A 16,606-nucleotide genomic window follows, 5' to 3' on the forward strand; every position below is an offset into this window, starting at 1 on the left:
TGATGACCATGATTATTATTATTAGCATTATTAGCATTAGCAATAGCTGTCTGCTTATGTTTATGTCGTTCCCTAAACATTAAATAGACTGACTGAAAATAAAGTGTTCATATTTTTAAAGTATAAATTACAGTATGTAAAGCTCTAACAAAGGTAAATATATACAGATTGTTTTTATACTCGATCAGTACCTCCATACGTGTGTTTTTCATCATTTTTTGAGACATTTGCATTATATTTATTTTATAATATAGTACAAACTAGCATGATCTCTTGTAGGTCCGTCATAGTAATACACATTATCACAGAGATGCCCTATATATACAGTATTTAGTGTAAATGCTGTCTATGGAGACTGATTCCCCACTAATAATTGGGTCTATGCCATTTTTTTTGGTGTGTTCTTTCTGTGCATATCTTCTTTGTGGATATTCATGTTATTTTATACTAGGGCCTTGTTTCCTTTCAATCAATCCTCTTATTACTTTATAACTTTTTTTCCAAATCACTCTTTCTTTAATTAATGGATTGATGATATGACTGGTAACACAAAGGGATTTGGGGTATTTAAGATGACTTCTCTGTTTCTCTAGAAGCCTGAAGAAGTGCAATATTGGTTAAAATGTCGCAGCTGGTAAGATACACCCTAACATAAGAACTACACTGATATGCAGAATCTTTCTTGTCTTCCAACCCCAAATCACATTGAGGTACTCTATTAGAAAAAAAAAGTCTAACTATAAATTATCTTTGACCTGTATAGCACTGAAATCAAAACATACAACCAAATATTATGTAATTCTTTAAATAATGACATTATTTGGTTCTTGGACCCAGAAAAAGTTGTAAAATTTACCATTTACCACATGCTTAGTTTTTACATGTAATATATATATATACTTACCACATATATTTACATCATCACATACCATTAACGTTAACCACTTCTCCTCACATCTCTTAAATGACAAGTGAAATTTTATCGTATTCTTCCTTGAAACAAGTCTTATGCAACGATACAGGGTTAGAATGTGTTGCAGCCCGAATGTCAGGAATGAATGTATATTATCCACAGTGAAATACAAGTCAAATTAAAATTTTAACATCACTGCTTTTGATTTTTAATTTGCATTTTCCATACATAGATTTTTTTTATGCTGTGGGATTGCAGTATCTGTGAAAGCATTGAATAAGCCTGATCAAAGGTTAAGGCTAATGTCCAAAGCCTCAAAAGACATTATATATCCATACGCTGCAAAGGAACAATGGTGAAGACATACAGCACAGTACACAGCACTACAGATACAGTTTATTACATGTAGTCTGACCTACGGAGATTGCACTTACAAATGTATTGAATTACAAGGCCATGTTATACATCAAAGGGTATGAAGTGAAACATAAAGCGGACGAAAACATGGAATATCAAATAAAGCTCCAGGCACGATCAGCAAAGACCACAATACAGCCGTCACTGGTACAGAAGAGAGGAGCGTATAACATATTTTTAACTGGTGAGACAGATATTGCAGCAAAATTAAATAAAACGCTTTAAACCAAAGAGCCAGTAATTGGAGAGAGAGCTACATTTGTTCACAGAAGTATTAGTATTTAAAGATTGATTTTTACTTTTTTTTTGTTTCAGACATAACTAACCCACTAAAACCTAGTAACAGTTAATGATTAAAACCTGTACATATGGATTAAAAATGAAGATGAAAATGTTTAAATATGAAGTTGTAAATAAGAAACCTAATAAAGTGCAAAGAAAAACATAAGCAGAGATGTTCAAGTGAAGTGCTGGAAGAAAGGCAGACATTGCAGAATGGTTTACTACTCTATTCCTAAGTAAAGAATCTCTCAGTCCACTAATAGCCATTAGCTTTTATCAACTGATTGAATTGTCCATTTAATGGACAAATCTGTTTAATTGCCTCTCCTCCATTATCTCCACAGTGTTTAAGTTTATATCTGACGGTGAAGGAATCTGGTGTGTTTTCCTCCGTCGTATCCATAAACAGATTTCAGAGCTCATGATCATGATCCACTGTGGAAACAGTTTCCTGACATACTAACAGTAAAGATTCTAGGCCTTTAGGTTAATGGAATAGAATAACATTCATAGTAAACCACTTTACAGCAGAAAAAGGATAAACTGTGTACATTTTAGCAGATGGATAGTGCAAAAAAAAAATTATCAGGTAAGGCCTTATAGATGAATTTGAAACTGGTGGACTCTAAAAAGATGAACACACAACATGATTTAGCGCCCTGTAATGACACTGATTTCATTTAACTAATGCTGAAGATGGTGGAGAGAAAGTAGGGCAGTTCAGGCTGAATATGTTATCTTTCAGAATGCAGAAGAACTAATTCTCTTACTGAAGCATCAGATCCTAGATAATAGTATTAAAAATGATAGATTTTAGATATTTATGTGCCCAGACACACATATGAATGTAATCCTGTATTTGGAGCTGGGTTACATCAGAAACCTGAATATGAAGAGGTAATTTGTTAAATCTGTGCAGCTGAGTCACATTCAGGTGTGGAAAATACAGACACTGTTCAATATAGAACCAAGAGCTTCAAATTAATAATTATAGCCAAATGGCCAAAATCCATCTCTGCTGTTACTGAAGGAAACACAGTCTTTATCTGAGCAGATGACAGAAGATGTTGATGCGATTCTCACTAACAAAGACAGATGACTCATCAAGGCAGCCTCAGGCCACATTTAATAACTATAATTTCAACAATTTAAAACATTTCTCGTTAAGCTTGAGATTTTTGAAGAGGTTTCGGGAGAAAACATTAATTAAATTTCATCAAAACCAAGTGCTGTACATGACATTCACTGTGAATATTTCACAAAGATTTCTAGTTTGCATTTTTAATTAATGACTGTAGGATAAGATGGAAAAAACTGATCAGAAATAGTCCCTGAGCCAAACATATCTCTACAGCCTCACCCCACAGCTCTGTACTTCCTGTCTGTCTGTGACTGGTCACCATTTCACGCATGATGAACAGTTGAGGGGATCTTTGGTGGTGTTTGCGTATCCAGAGAGGACGAGAGAACCGGGGTCTCGTTCTATCACTGGACTGTCCTCGTTGTTCAGGATGTGCTCCACTAAGCAGCGCGCTGCCTCTTCAATGTTTGTGTTCTCCTGTGGGACAAAACACAAGTACACACCTGTGAATTAATCATGTACACTTATTGTATCTACAAGGTTCTTGAAGCGCAAAAACGAAACGCATGTCAGAGGGTGAAGGCTTCATCTCACCTTCTTGCCTCCATTAGTCCTACAGTTTCCTTTCATAGGGTATAATTTGAGGACAGTCAGATAAAATAGACGTGTTGGCTGCAGTCAAAGACGTGACATTCAGTAATGCCTGTGCACTGTGGGTTCCACAAGTGGAGCCAGTAATGCAGCCATCGTTAACAGTCACAAAGCAAAATCATGTTTAAATTGGATATTTCTGACTTACATGTAATAACTTTTGTCTGGATCTGTCTGACCTTGTCGGCTGAACTGTCTTTTGACTAACCATCTTTGACTTGCACCATGGTGTGTAACTCATTAGACAGTCAGTGAGGCTTTGAAAAAGGGAAAAACACACACAGCTAATTCACACCAGGCTGCAGATATTCCACTATTTGTCTCTTGATGTTGGCGGCAAATAACTGTGTAGCTGTGAGTGTCTGCACTCAAAGCTCTATTGAAATTTTCAAAAGTACTTATTCTAACATTAACTTACATTATTGTAGCACTGCATACATTTGAGTCCATCCACTATACATACAGTCAGACAATCAGACTGAAGTGAAGCCCTTATGGATCCTGTTTTCATTCATAAACTACAATAACCTCATTGTGATACACTTCCACCATTCAAGTTGCAGTTCACTTCCACGTCTGTCAAGAGTCCTGTGATACATGGAGTGGAGGTTGACTCGTGGATTTTAAAGACTGATGTAACAAAATTCATTTGGATCAGGAAAAACAGGATTAATTGTCTGATATGATGTGTCACGTTAGAAACCAGATAACCGTCAAACTGAACATTAAAGTAATAAACACCTAATTAAATTAAGATGAAACTGACCACCAAACCAACCATAAAAGTCAAAAGTGTGAGCAATTTTGTTAATGTTTATTTTCTCTTGAAGTAAGTAATTCCAGTTGAGAATAATAATTCCATCTGCACTTAAAAATTGGTGCCTACCTTAGATAATATTTTAGAGAATTTAAAAGTTGACAGTGACAAACAGACACTTAGGCACTATTTTCGTAGTGGATCTAAAACTGTATCCAAAATGTCTCTATGTTTATGGGCAAAACTGTGTTTCTCTGGATGCAGTGACCTTTGACCTTTGACCAAGGCCAAGTGAATGTTTGTCCCAAATTTGGAGGCATTCATTCAGACATATTATGATCACTAGAATCAAGTAGACAGACGAGGAAGATTACATTAAAAACGCTTTATGCTTATTTGCATATTATGCAAGCACATGATGCTTATTCTCATATGTCTCTCATTTTCTCCTTGGCTTTTGAAACCATGTGAGATGTTTGAAGGTACTATCTTTATTCTATTGTTTTTATTTGGTAGTGATTTATTGTTTTTAATTATCTATTTTATTTATTTATTTATTTTGTTGTTTTTAATCATATGGCTTTTTAATCTATCTTATATTTTATTCTTTTATTTGGGTTTTATTTATCCTTCTGTATAGCACTTCCTTCTTTTTTGTACAGTTTCTGTCTTTAAATCTATTCTGTATTTTATTCTTCTATTTTGGTTTTAATTATTCTTCTGCACAGCACTTTGGTCCACTGCAGTTGTTTTAAAGTGCTTTACAAATAAAGTTGGATTGGATTGGATATGCTTAACACATCTGCATGTCTGGCTACATCAGACATGTCTTTTATTGAACATGTCCACCTGTTAGTTGTCTCCTTTCACTTCCTGTCTGTAGTTCAGTTAACATTCCAAACTTTCCTCAGAACCCACAGAACAATAAAGTTTTATCAAGTCACATTATCTTTCAAACTGATTCACTTGTTCAAAATGGCAGATAAGTAAAATAATTGTCTCGTGTCCTCATCTCCTTTGTCTCGTACCTTTGCTGATGTCTCAAACCAGCCGACAAAGCCGTTCTCTCTGCAGAAGGTGTCGAGTTTGGGCATCTGTGAAGACAGCTGGTCGGACTTATTGGCCAAGAGTACAGCTGGGACCGGCCTCCCATGGTTCAGAGTCACCTTAAGGAGAAGAAAGTGAATTAACTTTAGAGGCTATTTAAAGAAACCACTGAATATATCCTTATAATGACTGCATCAAAGAGGGCAGTGGAATGGGCTCAGGATTGCATCAGTTGGTTTCCCTGAGCTGTGACCTCCAGCGCACTCTGAGGAGGTTTACAGCCAAGTGTGAAGGGATGGGATGAAACTTAACACCTGAGTCTGAGGCCATGTTTCTCAGATAGAAACTACTCTGGTTTCTGCTTCAAGTGGGTATTCATGTATCTGAGGGTCTTATTCTCAAGTGAAGAAGAGGGAGGAGTTTTACAAGTGGACAGATGCAGTATTTGTAGTGATGTGGATGGTGGATAGTCTGTTGTGGTGATTCTAGGCTTTTTAAGACCAGACATTGGACCAAAGGGAGGAGCTGGGGGAGGGCAGATGGATGGGCTAATGCTAAATGTTAGCTTAATGATGATAAATCAGTAACATTCATTCATTCCTTTTCTTCATGCAACTTTTTACCACGACTACAATTTGTCAAGTTAAAAAAAAAAAACACATGTTTTGCTGGCAAATCAGGTATCTCACACATCTCAAAGTCTTCTATTCATCCTTAAATCTTATAAACAGAGAAATAATGTCAAGATGGACCACCAGAACTTTTATCACAGGGTCCAAAAAATTTTCAAGATTGGAATCACCTCTGTAAAAAGTACTTCCTAATTTTTCTGTGGAAAAAGTCAGTGAAAGTAGGAGGAAGTCAGGCCTTTTTGGAGCCGACATCTAGTGGCCATGTGTGGTATTACACTCAGCATTGGTTTTACTTTCGGCAGATCCTTGCTACTTGGGAGTCAGGGACTCAGAGTGAAGCACTGCTCCTCCACATCCAGAGGATCCACATGTGTTATTTCATGTATTTGGTGAGGACCCCTCCCTGCTGATATGTTTAAAGGAGTGATATTTTGCTTTTTTTTTGTTTTTTTTTAATGGAATTATGCATTTTAAAACATTTCCCTGTGGTCTACATAGACTGTAAATGCTATGCTTGGGTCTGAATTCTTCATTAATTAAACTCCACAGGTCCATCTTCAACCCCATTTCTCAGTAATGACGCCAGAAACGTCATTTTGAGCACTGGCCCTTTAAATGCAAATGAGCCACTTCACACCCCACCCCCTCCAGGTTGTTGGTTGTGCTGCTCTGTCCTGTTCAGCCACTTGTGTTTGTTAATACAACCAACAACTGAACATTTTAGGTAATCAGCTCAAAGTTTGGACATATTTTCAGCATGAACTACAACTGCTGCTGCTGACAAACAATTATGTCATACTCGGAGAAACGTTTGTCGGAAGTCTTGCTCTTATATGTCCAAATGTCATGATGTAACTAGTTATAGATGCAACAAATTAAGCAGGAATTAAAACTGGTTGTAGAAATCCACTCAATTTTTGCCAAAATGAATATAAAGATAGCTTTGCAGCACCTGGAGGGTTCAAATTCAAACTTTTGGAACTATTAGGGTCCAAATACACAAATAAATGAACCAAAGACTAATAAAAGTGGGTTTAGCAAAATATAACCCCTTTAAGGCGAGCTAAATGAGGTCAAACCTGCTTAGTCTGCTGCTCCCCCAAACCCAGATAAATGTGTCACCCCAATGATCAATCTATTGAGATTAATTATTCACCTGTGCAGTTCTCTTCAGCTCTGCAGTGCCATTTGTGATTGTCAAGTTACAAACACCAATGTTAAACTTCATGTTAAACATTCTGTTAATAAGATTTTTGGTTGCAGAAGAAAACTGTATTCAGAAAAAAGCTGTAAAATCACCACAACAGACTAAAAATTTCAGAATGAACAAAACAAACACTAGGTCCTCTGAGAGCATTGTCCACTTAAACGGCCATTGTAGATCAGGGTGAGGGCTGAGATGAACAGTCTACAACTTCACCACTAGATGTCAGACTCAGTAAATATTAAACACTGAACCTTCATGACCATGATTTGAAGAGGGTAATGGGACTGAACAGAACTCTGGAATAAATCAGACTAATCCTCTGCTTGATAAACTGGGGCAGCTGTGACCTAGAAGGTTGGGGAAGTTGCTTGTGACCAAAGGTTCATTTGTTGATGGCTGTTGTGCCCTTGAGCAAGGCACTTAACCCCCTGTTTGCTCCCTGGGTTCCTGACATGTCAGCCCACTGCTCCTAGTCTGCAGTGTGTGGTTTGTTTCTGCATGTTCGGCTGACGATGGGTTAAAAACAGAGATTAAATCAGTGGTTCCCAACCTTTTTTGGCTCCTGACCCCATTTTAACATCACAAATTTCTGGCGACCCCAAACATTCAAAACAGAGACATTTTTGTTGCTAAAATTAATTTGTTTTTGATCATGTCATACTTTGCTATACTATGTTGAAAATAAACATTATTTTTTTTATTTTAGATGACATTTAGTCTATATAATGTATATTATTATGGACGGAGGCAGAAAAGCCAGGTGTAGATTACTGCACAAAGTGAGGATTTTATTTTCCTTGGTCAGGATATGTACAGTCAGTCCATCTTGGATTTACAAGGCTGAAAATTAATACTGAACAAACAATAACTCAAACTATGAATTATGAAAGAGCTGCAGCATCTGAAACCGACCACAATGAACATTTGAAAGATAAACAGTACCACAGCGCTTCAGTTTTAGCTTCACAGTTTTGTCATGTCTTTTCACCATATATTTTTTATTAGCACGTTTTGTTTTGTTTTTTGTTTGTTTGTTTGTTTTTATCAATTACTAGAAATTTCAGGCAACCCCATTAGAATTCACCCCACATGGGGTCCTGACCCCAAGGTTGAAAAACACTGGATTAAATTTTGGTGTGTTGCATGTTTGCATGTAAAATATATTCTGACAAATTAAGATTCTTAAGATACTGAAAATAATTACTAAACTACTCACCATTGTAAACACATAGGGTGATTATATGTTCCTAACTGTCCATAACTTAGTTCCTGCAGATTTCCATGGTAAAAAAAAATAATCCTCTGTGAACAAAGTTTGCAACAGTTCTCTGTATAAAGGTGACTAAAAGTGACTAAAGCCTGCAAGAGCAAAAATAAATGCACAAGTGTCCAAATAACATTGATTTCTGATTTCAGAATGTTCTTTCAGCAGTGGATTGACTGTAAATGTTACTCTGATGTGTCCAAATAGATGGAGCTGTTTTGGCTGGAAATCTGAATGAATCTTAAATAGAAAATCAAGGTTATTATTTATTTATTTTTACTTATTTTTATGTATTGTGTAGCAGAGACTGATGGGAAAGGAATAAAGCCTCAGTTTGTGACATTAACAACATGTACTTCTGACCTTGGAGTCCAGGTCGTCCTTCCACTTCAACACGGCATCGAACGTGGAGGCTCTGGTCACGTCAAACACCACCAGAGCTCCCACCGCCTCCCTGTAATAGACCCGAGTCATGTTCCCATAGCGCTCCTGTCCTGGGACGCATGGACACCCATCAGTCACACATGTAGAGGCACACCAAGGCATGGAAAGGCAATTTAGAAATCCATTAAATTAAATCAACTCACAGTTTGTGCTTATTAGCAACAAAAATAAGGATGAGTGTGTGACTGTGCGTGTTTTTAATCTACAGTAACTGCCATCATGTGACTGACAATATGAGCATGGGATCACTGGAGTCACAGCCAGGCACAAGATCTACATTCCTCGCTCAGGCTTCAACTGACAGGGAGGAACCCGGGTATGAGGAGGAAAAACCCCAGTATACAATCACCACCAAACTCTTTATAAAGTCAGAAATGAGATATAAGTGAGTTTTGTTAATAAACTTCAACCTGTTACTTGCCTTAAGTCATTATGTTAGCATTTTTATTGACATTTTACTTATACTACTTAGCATCCCCAGAGTTTTTTGCACTAATGTCTACTGTTGGATGTTTATTTTTTATATTTACTTATTGTTTTACCTGTTTTTGCTGCACTATGGGACTCAGAGACACACAACGTTGATCCTGTGTATGTGCTGTGTATATATATATATGTATATGTATATGTATATATATATATATATATATATATATATATATATATATATATATATATATATATATATATATATATATATGGCTTAGATGACAAACCAGCAGACTATGACTTTGACTAAACAGCTGGAAATAATGTGTTTTTGTGCATTTTTGTCCAGCAGTCAGCCTTAAACTGGCTTAAAATACTGACACTCTGCAAATGTGAACAATTTTATGGTACAGAAACTTTTTCCATAATTTTAAATAAATAAGCAAAATATTTAAGACTTAGATTCTGCTCTCAGCATTACATTATAAGCTTATTTTCTGTATTAAAATAAAACAAAACAAAATTAAATTAAATTAAATTTAAAAAAAAAAAAAAAAAAAGAATGTCTTATGTTTCCTGCCACTCCATAAACTAATTCCATCTGCTGCTCTCCATGGACAGTGTGGACAGACCTGCTATGTCCCACAGCTGGAGCCGGATCACCGTGTCGTGGTTCCACTGCAGGACCTTCAGGGCGAAGTCCACCCCGATGGTGGCTCGGTAATGTTGGGAGAAGATCTGATGGACATACCGCTTGATGATGGATGTTTTCCCGACCCCCAGGTCCCCGATGACCAGGACCTTGAACAACAGCTCCTGCTGCATGGCTGCAGCTCTGCACGGCCCCCTGCAGACCCCGGACACCAGTGGACCAGTTACTGTGGAAACCAGTGTAAGAGGGGAGAGGATGTGTGAAGGCTGCCGAATCTGGTAAAACTTCTGTTTTCAGGTTCATCTAAGATTATCCAAAAAACCCTTCAAAACAGGTATCTACTGGCACTCCGGGAAAAAATAAAAACATTAATAAAATCCAGGAATAAAAGCGAATAAAATGTATTTATGATGTAAAATCCTGCAGATGTGCTGCCTGTGGGCTGTTTACTTAACTTGCATCTACTCACAGACAGTGTGAACCAGTTTACTTCACTGACCACCCTCAACTCCTCCTGTCTGCGACTAACAAGTGGTGCATTCAGGTGCACCTCGGAAAAACTTTAGAATGCAGCAACCGAGAGTTAATAACCTCAGCTACAAAGTGAAGTCAATGCAGAAACATCAGTAAGTTGTAATATTAACCCTTTCATGCATAGTGGTCACTCCAGTGGACAGGTATTCTATAGATTTTCTCTTGTATATTCATGGGTTTTGTTATTTTAGTTCCATATCAACCAACACAGTGGACACTTATGCATCATCTCATACACTGACATTCCTGTAACTTTCCTGTTCTTTTATCTAAATCAATTACTAATTGTTATTAGACTGTAATTAACAGAGTTCGTTTTGGGGTTTTTTACAGAAAAGGTTTTTTTTGTGCACATTATCTGAGTGAGTAATAACTAGTATTATAGTATGCTAAAATGTGAGAAAACATCAGATTAGCAGCATTAACCTCCTGAGACCCAGGAAAATGAAAATTTTAGCTTTTTTCCATTAAACAGTTGTCTTGACTGGAAACTGCATAATGCAACAGTTTTTTTTTTTGTTTTTTTTTTTTTTTGTTTTTGTTTTTTTTAGATAATCTTTTTAAAAATTATTATTATTATTATTATTTTTTTTTTTTTTTTTTAATGGAATGTTCTTTGCAATGGACAGCAGGTAAAACTGTCAAATTTTTGTCCCCTACAGAGGACAAAAATGCATTGCTGGGTCTCAGGAGGGTAAAAAGGTTTTTATTTCATAGTTTTCACACAGTATGTCGGTAAATGCATGTTTCTGAGCTTCAAAAATTAAACACATGGTGTTCAGCTGAGTGGACATTTCTGTAACTCCATGAAAAATAGGTCCATAAAAAAAAAAGAAAAAAAAAAAAAAGAAATCAATCACATTGTTTTTTTTATGCCTAAAGAGGAACAAAAACACTCAGGAAAAAAATCTTGATTAAGGTTCTCATAATTCATGCATTAAAGGGTTAATGAAAGCTGATGAGTTTAGCTCCTAGCTCCCACAGACTAACACTGAACCTGAACCACTCTTTAAAAATACTGCAACAAAAGAAATACTACAATAATTTTTTGTCTGAAAGTCTCTTTTTTTTTTTTTTTTTAATCTCTTTTTCATTATGTCAGTGTGTTTTTGCATCATTTTCATGTTGATATGACCTACATTGTGTTACACCTGGTGGCATCTTTCACTTTTTTTTTTTGTCACTTCCACTTAGTTTCATCTTATAATCTAATCATGATTTCACTTATCTTTTGTTTTATACATCATTTTTTTCTTGTTACATCCCCAGTGTGTCCTCATTTCATTTCATGCGGGCCAACATTTATATACCCTTCTGGAGAACTCTCCTCCACCATTTTTATTTGGAAAATTGAATTCAAGTATCAAATTATTGATATGTATTATACACTGACATTTTGAAATCCAAATAAAAAGAGGTCTCCGACTCATTTTTGTGTCCAAATCATAAAGTTAGAAAAGGCAGCGTTACAGAATGGCAACCAGACCTGTAAATATATACACCCCCATATACAAAATGTACTAAGAGTGTGCTGTATTTTCACATTTTTCTTCCATTAATCAGACCTCAGGTGGACGCTTCGATGTCTGCCACATCAGACTTGATTGACAGGTCTGTGTGACAGCTCGCTCACCCTCTGAGTCAGACCTACATGTCTGTATATTATAAAAAAGCAATTTAATAAAATAAACTAAAAATCAAACATTTTTTCCTGACACACAGCTCCACTATACTTGTGGTCAAAAGACTCCACCAACAAAACTGGTCCTGGGTTCGATTCTGACACTGACTGGCAGGTGGGGGCTCTAGGGGGCTCTTGGATCACCTCTGATCCCTGGGGTCCCATAGTTTCACTCATTTTATCCAAATACGATCACTTCCAGACCCAAAATCCAACATGGTGATGGCCAAATCGGAAACTACTGACTTCAGACAGCAGTTTAACCTTTGACCCCTAATATTTAAACAAGTTTAAAAGATTGATAATAAAAGATATGACCCATTTGGACATTCAGAGGCTCCGTAGTTACCATGGAAACACCGTCATCTTCTACAACATTGATTCACCAGTAAAACCCATGGAGTTGGATCAATGACAGTGGATGGAGACACTTGGTTCATGTTCAGTTAGTTATAACTATGCTGTAAAAGTCACTTTTTCTTCAGTTTTCTCAGTTTTTGATAGAATAACCCTCAACTTAAATCTGAGTTTTTATGAACATTTATAAGATCAGTGAAATAAAAATAGGAAAATACACAATTTTCTCTGAAAAAATGCAAAATACAGACGATTCTATTATAATAAATGGTGATAAATCATTTCAGAAAGGTTAAATAGAGTAAAAAAATAATAATTTGGGGGCTGACATAAAATTAGCACTGGGTCTTTATGGGTTAATCTGTACTTATGTATTGAATTCCACTTTTTTCTGTTCCAATCATCCTCTCATTCTCTGTTTTTGTCCAGTCAGGTTATTATTGCTGAAGTCAGAATGATAAATGTATATACAGTACTAGTACAATTATACTAATGAGGAACAACTTAAGTTTACTGACTATAAAACTATACATTATTCATGTACGAATGAGTCAGTGTTTCGTGATTTAATTACTGCTGTTCAGATCAGAAATGGTCAGTGACCCATTCAGAACATTATGGCAGAAAACACCACTTGTTTACTAAAAATATTTCTTTAATGTTCATTCGTGTGTGTTCAGCGTAAAGACAGAATTATTTCATTTTTTCTGGCCCAGGGACCAGCTCACCCTTAGGCTGATTCAGTCCTTTCACCCCCACTGGAAACTCTACGGCTACAGCTTGGCCTTGTCCGCTACCGTTATCACGTACAAGTGACATATAAACATCCAATTCTACATCTATGAAAACCATTCATGACTGGGTATTTCTTTTAGAATGTGAGTTTCAAACAGTCAGTGGACCTTCTATAATGGCACAAAATAATAAGCTGCAGATGACTCTTTAACCAAGTAGGAACTACAGGGTTTTTGTTTTTTTATACTTTATTTTTAACAGATTTTACATTTTTTAACTAGCAGACAGTAAAACAAAAAAGTAAAGACATACGAAACAAGAGACGTCAACAAGCACAGACAGGGCAGTATCAAAAACTTAAAATACAACAATAAAGAAGTGGGTCAATGACTCACAATATTATCCCATCATAACAAGAAGATGGAGTTAGTTTGGGTATTGTCCTGTTTCAGTCCATGTCAGATCATTCACATATATTCTCATGTTGCATCAGATCATGTCCCGTAAACCAGCTGACATGATTACATCCATCATTTTCATAAACATTTGTGCACATTTTCTGGAATGCATATTTACACATGTTGATAGCACAACACACAGATGTTGAGATATATGTGTATTTCTCATGAGAAAAACAAGGTATTGTCCAAATGGGGCGTCACATCTTCGGAGATAGATGTCCATTTTACCCAGTGATTAGTAAATTTGTCCAAATTATGGTTCGAGGAGAAAGTTAATTTTTCCATATTATATATTTCTTTAATAATTCCAATTCATTCCTTCTTTGTTGGGGGTTCTTCGCTCAGCCATTTTCTTGTTCTGGCTTTTTTACAGGCTGCCATCATTATATTAATCAGGTATTTGTCTCTAGAATTGACTGTGGATGGTAGATTTCCAAGATAAACTGTGCAGAAATCATGTTGAATCTCAAACCCCATTATTGTTTTAATCATTTTCATCGTTTCAATCCAGTAAGGCCTAATTTTTGGACAATCCCAGAAAATGTGAAAATGGTCTGCAAGGGCGTTTCCACATTTTCTCCAACAGTTCCCATAACTCGGTAGGCCCTTTTGTATTTGTTTTAATTTGGGGGTAATGAAAAATCTGACAATATTTTTCCAGGTGAATTCCTTCCAGTGGCCTGAATTTGACGTGCCTGATTGGGTTTTACAAATGTTCCACCAGTCCTCTTCTGAGATGATAATTTTGGCCTCTTTCTCCCATTTATTTTTAATATAAAGTGTAGAAACTACTTTGTTTGATTGTAAACATGAGTAGATCTTTGCAATTAGTTTGCTTAGTATATGCAGTAATCATTTATTTATTTATTTTATTTTTTATTTTATTTCGAACATGCAAAGAAACAAAACAAAGCAAATTAAGACATAAACAAAATAACATTTAAATGGACAGAGTCTATCTTTAAGTACATACAAGTTGGAATTTTGCATGGTCGAAAAGGAGTAGGAAGAAGTATAAACTTATTTGATCCTATCCCTCAGTGCTTTTACACCTTTATTGTTAACTTTATACAGCAATCAGCCTATACTATTTCCCTAATTTTAGCATCGTACCACAACAATCCATAATACAGTTACTGAATTATCCACAACAGTATGTTCATGTCAGTACAGTCATACAAACAGACTCAACAAATCAAACATTTTCTTCAATAATTACAGCAGATTTATCAGTACAACATCATTCATAAACAAACAAGCCTCATTGTCATTATTAAATGCTGTACCTCTCAAGAATCAATTCTTTATATATTTTTTTAAACTGAATTATGTTTGATATTTGTTTTATCGCCACACAATTTGTTCCACAGTTTTACTCCACAGATGGTGATACAGAAACTTTTTAATGTAGTGCGTACTTTATGAATCTTTAAATTTAATTTTCCCCGTAAATCATAGCCTCCCTCTTTTTCACAAAACATTTCTTGAATATTGCCCGGTAGTAAATTGTTCTTTGCTTTATATACTATTTGGATGGTTTTGAATTCCACAGGGTCAATGAATTTTAAAATTTTAGATTGTAAAAATAGTGGATTTGTGTGCTCCCGAAAACCAACATTGTGAACAATTCTTATTGCTCTTTTTTGCAATATAAAAATCCTATGTAATGAACTTGTAAATGTGTTTCCCCATACCTCCAAACAGTAACTTAAATAAGGTAAGATCAATGAATTATACAGAATCTGAAGTGATTTCTGATCTGCTATCCCCTTTTCTCTGGCCAGGACTGAGATGCTTCTGGATAGTTTGTTTTGTAGATATTTTATGTGAGGTTTCCAGCAAATTTTATCAGCAATTATCACTCCAAGAAACTTGTTTTGATTCACCCTTTCGATGTCTACACCATCTATTTGTACCTTTATCTCATTACTTGTTTTACATTTGCCAAAAATCATGAATTTTGTTTTACACAGGTTTATCGACAACCTATTTTTGTCAAACCATAATTTAGTTTTATTTAGCTCAGAAGTGATTATGTCCAAAAGTTGCTGTAAATCCTCACCGGATTCATCATGATATCAGTCAAGGAACTACAGGTTTTATACACCGAGATGAGTGGTGGAAGAAGTATTCAGATCTTGCACTTCAGCAAAAATACTCAGTGTAAACACAACACCAGACATTCTGCATTTATAAGTCTGACTTCAGTGTGCAACGCATCCAGCTGCTGGTTTCCAGTTTTAGGCCTAATCATAGTCATAGTTGTACCAAGCCTGGAAAAAAGGAAGGACCTCTGATGCAAAACTTTTGTTAAATTAAACGTGCAAATCACAAACTGGACAAAGTCAGATGGAGGCAGATAGTTTACTTTGGCGACCCTTAAAGGAAGCAGCCTTAAGTAGTAGCAAGAATAAGTGTAAGTGTGTTACTGTTTTCAGCAAAATAAACTTAAATTATGAAAAATGACTGTTGTCATGCAGTAAAAAGGTCCCTTTCAGTGTTTTATTATTATATGTGATGTTTTTGACTCATATTATTGCTGTATTCATGTGTTTGTTGCATTTCAGTGCTGCAGATGTTCATGGTTGTGGTCATTTGAACTACTTTAAATACTGATGGTAGTTTAATCCAAAGTAATGCATCATGTTCTCTAAGATCATCATGTGTTTGTGGCATTGCTGTCCTGTCAGAACAACATATCTGTAAAATGTCATCTTCTCATGAAAAAGGCTTGTTGTCAGGTTTGTTTCAATGAATTTTCCCCTGAATCCAAGATTGTTTTATACGATTTATTTGGTACTATTGGAAACTCAACCCCTGAGGGAACACTTCGTCCTTCAGTTTATCAGAAACAAAATCACTGGACAAGGACTGGATGAAAGATGAAAGTAATTAAAATGCACTGGAGTAGAAAGTACAGTATGTGACTACAAGATTTAATTTAGTTTAGTTTAGTTTAGTTTAGTTTAGTTTAGTTTAGTTTAATTTACTGATAATTTAAAGAAAGACACAGAAAAAAATTCTGCTTTTTCATGTTTGCAAATGACCACATTATAAATGAA

At 35.7% G+C, this 16,606-nt stretch overlaps 1 protein-coding gene across 1 annotated transcript; it reads right to left on the reverse strand.

The window, feature by feature from the left end:
• Positions 1-1,289: 1,289 nt before the first annotated feature.
• On the reverse strand, positions 1,290-10,175 carry LOC115432444 (ras-related protein Rab-38-like). The gene is made up of 4 exons (XM_030153285.1): positions 9,757-10,175; positions 8,615-8,745; positions 5,130-5,267; positions 1,290-3,170 (listed from the first exon to the last, which is right to left on the reverse strand). The coding sequence occupies exons 1-4, from the start codon at positions 9,947-9,949 to the stop codon at positions 3,009-3,011; spliced, it is 624 nt and encodes a 207-aa protein (XP_030009145.1). The 5' UTR covers positions 9,950-10,175; the 3' UTR covers positions 1,290-3,008.
• Positions 10,176-16,606: the final 6,431 nt, after the last annotated feature.

Source organism: Sphaeramia orbicularis, chromosome 14 (assembly GCF_902148855.1).
Source record: "Sphaeramia orbicularis chromosome 14, fSphaOr1.1, whole genome shotgun sequence".
In the NCBI taxonomy this organism is placed as follows: domain Eukaryota; kingdom Metazoa; phylum Chordata; class Actinopteri; order Kurtiformes; family Apogonidae; genus Sphaeramia; species Sphaeramia orbicularis.

Coding starts and splice junctions, on each gene's coding strand:
- LOC115432444 (XM_030153285.1), bottom strand. CDS start 9,949: ATGCAGCAGGAGCTGTTGTTCAAGGTCCTGGTCATCGGGGACCTGGGG. Junction 8,746..9,756: donor CCAGCTGTGGGACATAGCAG/GTCTGTCCACAC, acceptor CATGCGTCCCAG/GACAGGAGCGCTATGGGAAC. Junction 5,268..8,614: donor AGGACGACCTGGACTCCAAG/GTCAGAAGTACA, acceptor CTTCTCCTTAAG/GTGACTCTGAACCATGGGAG.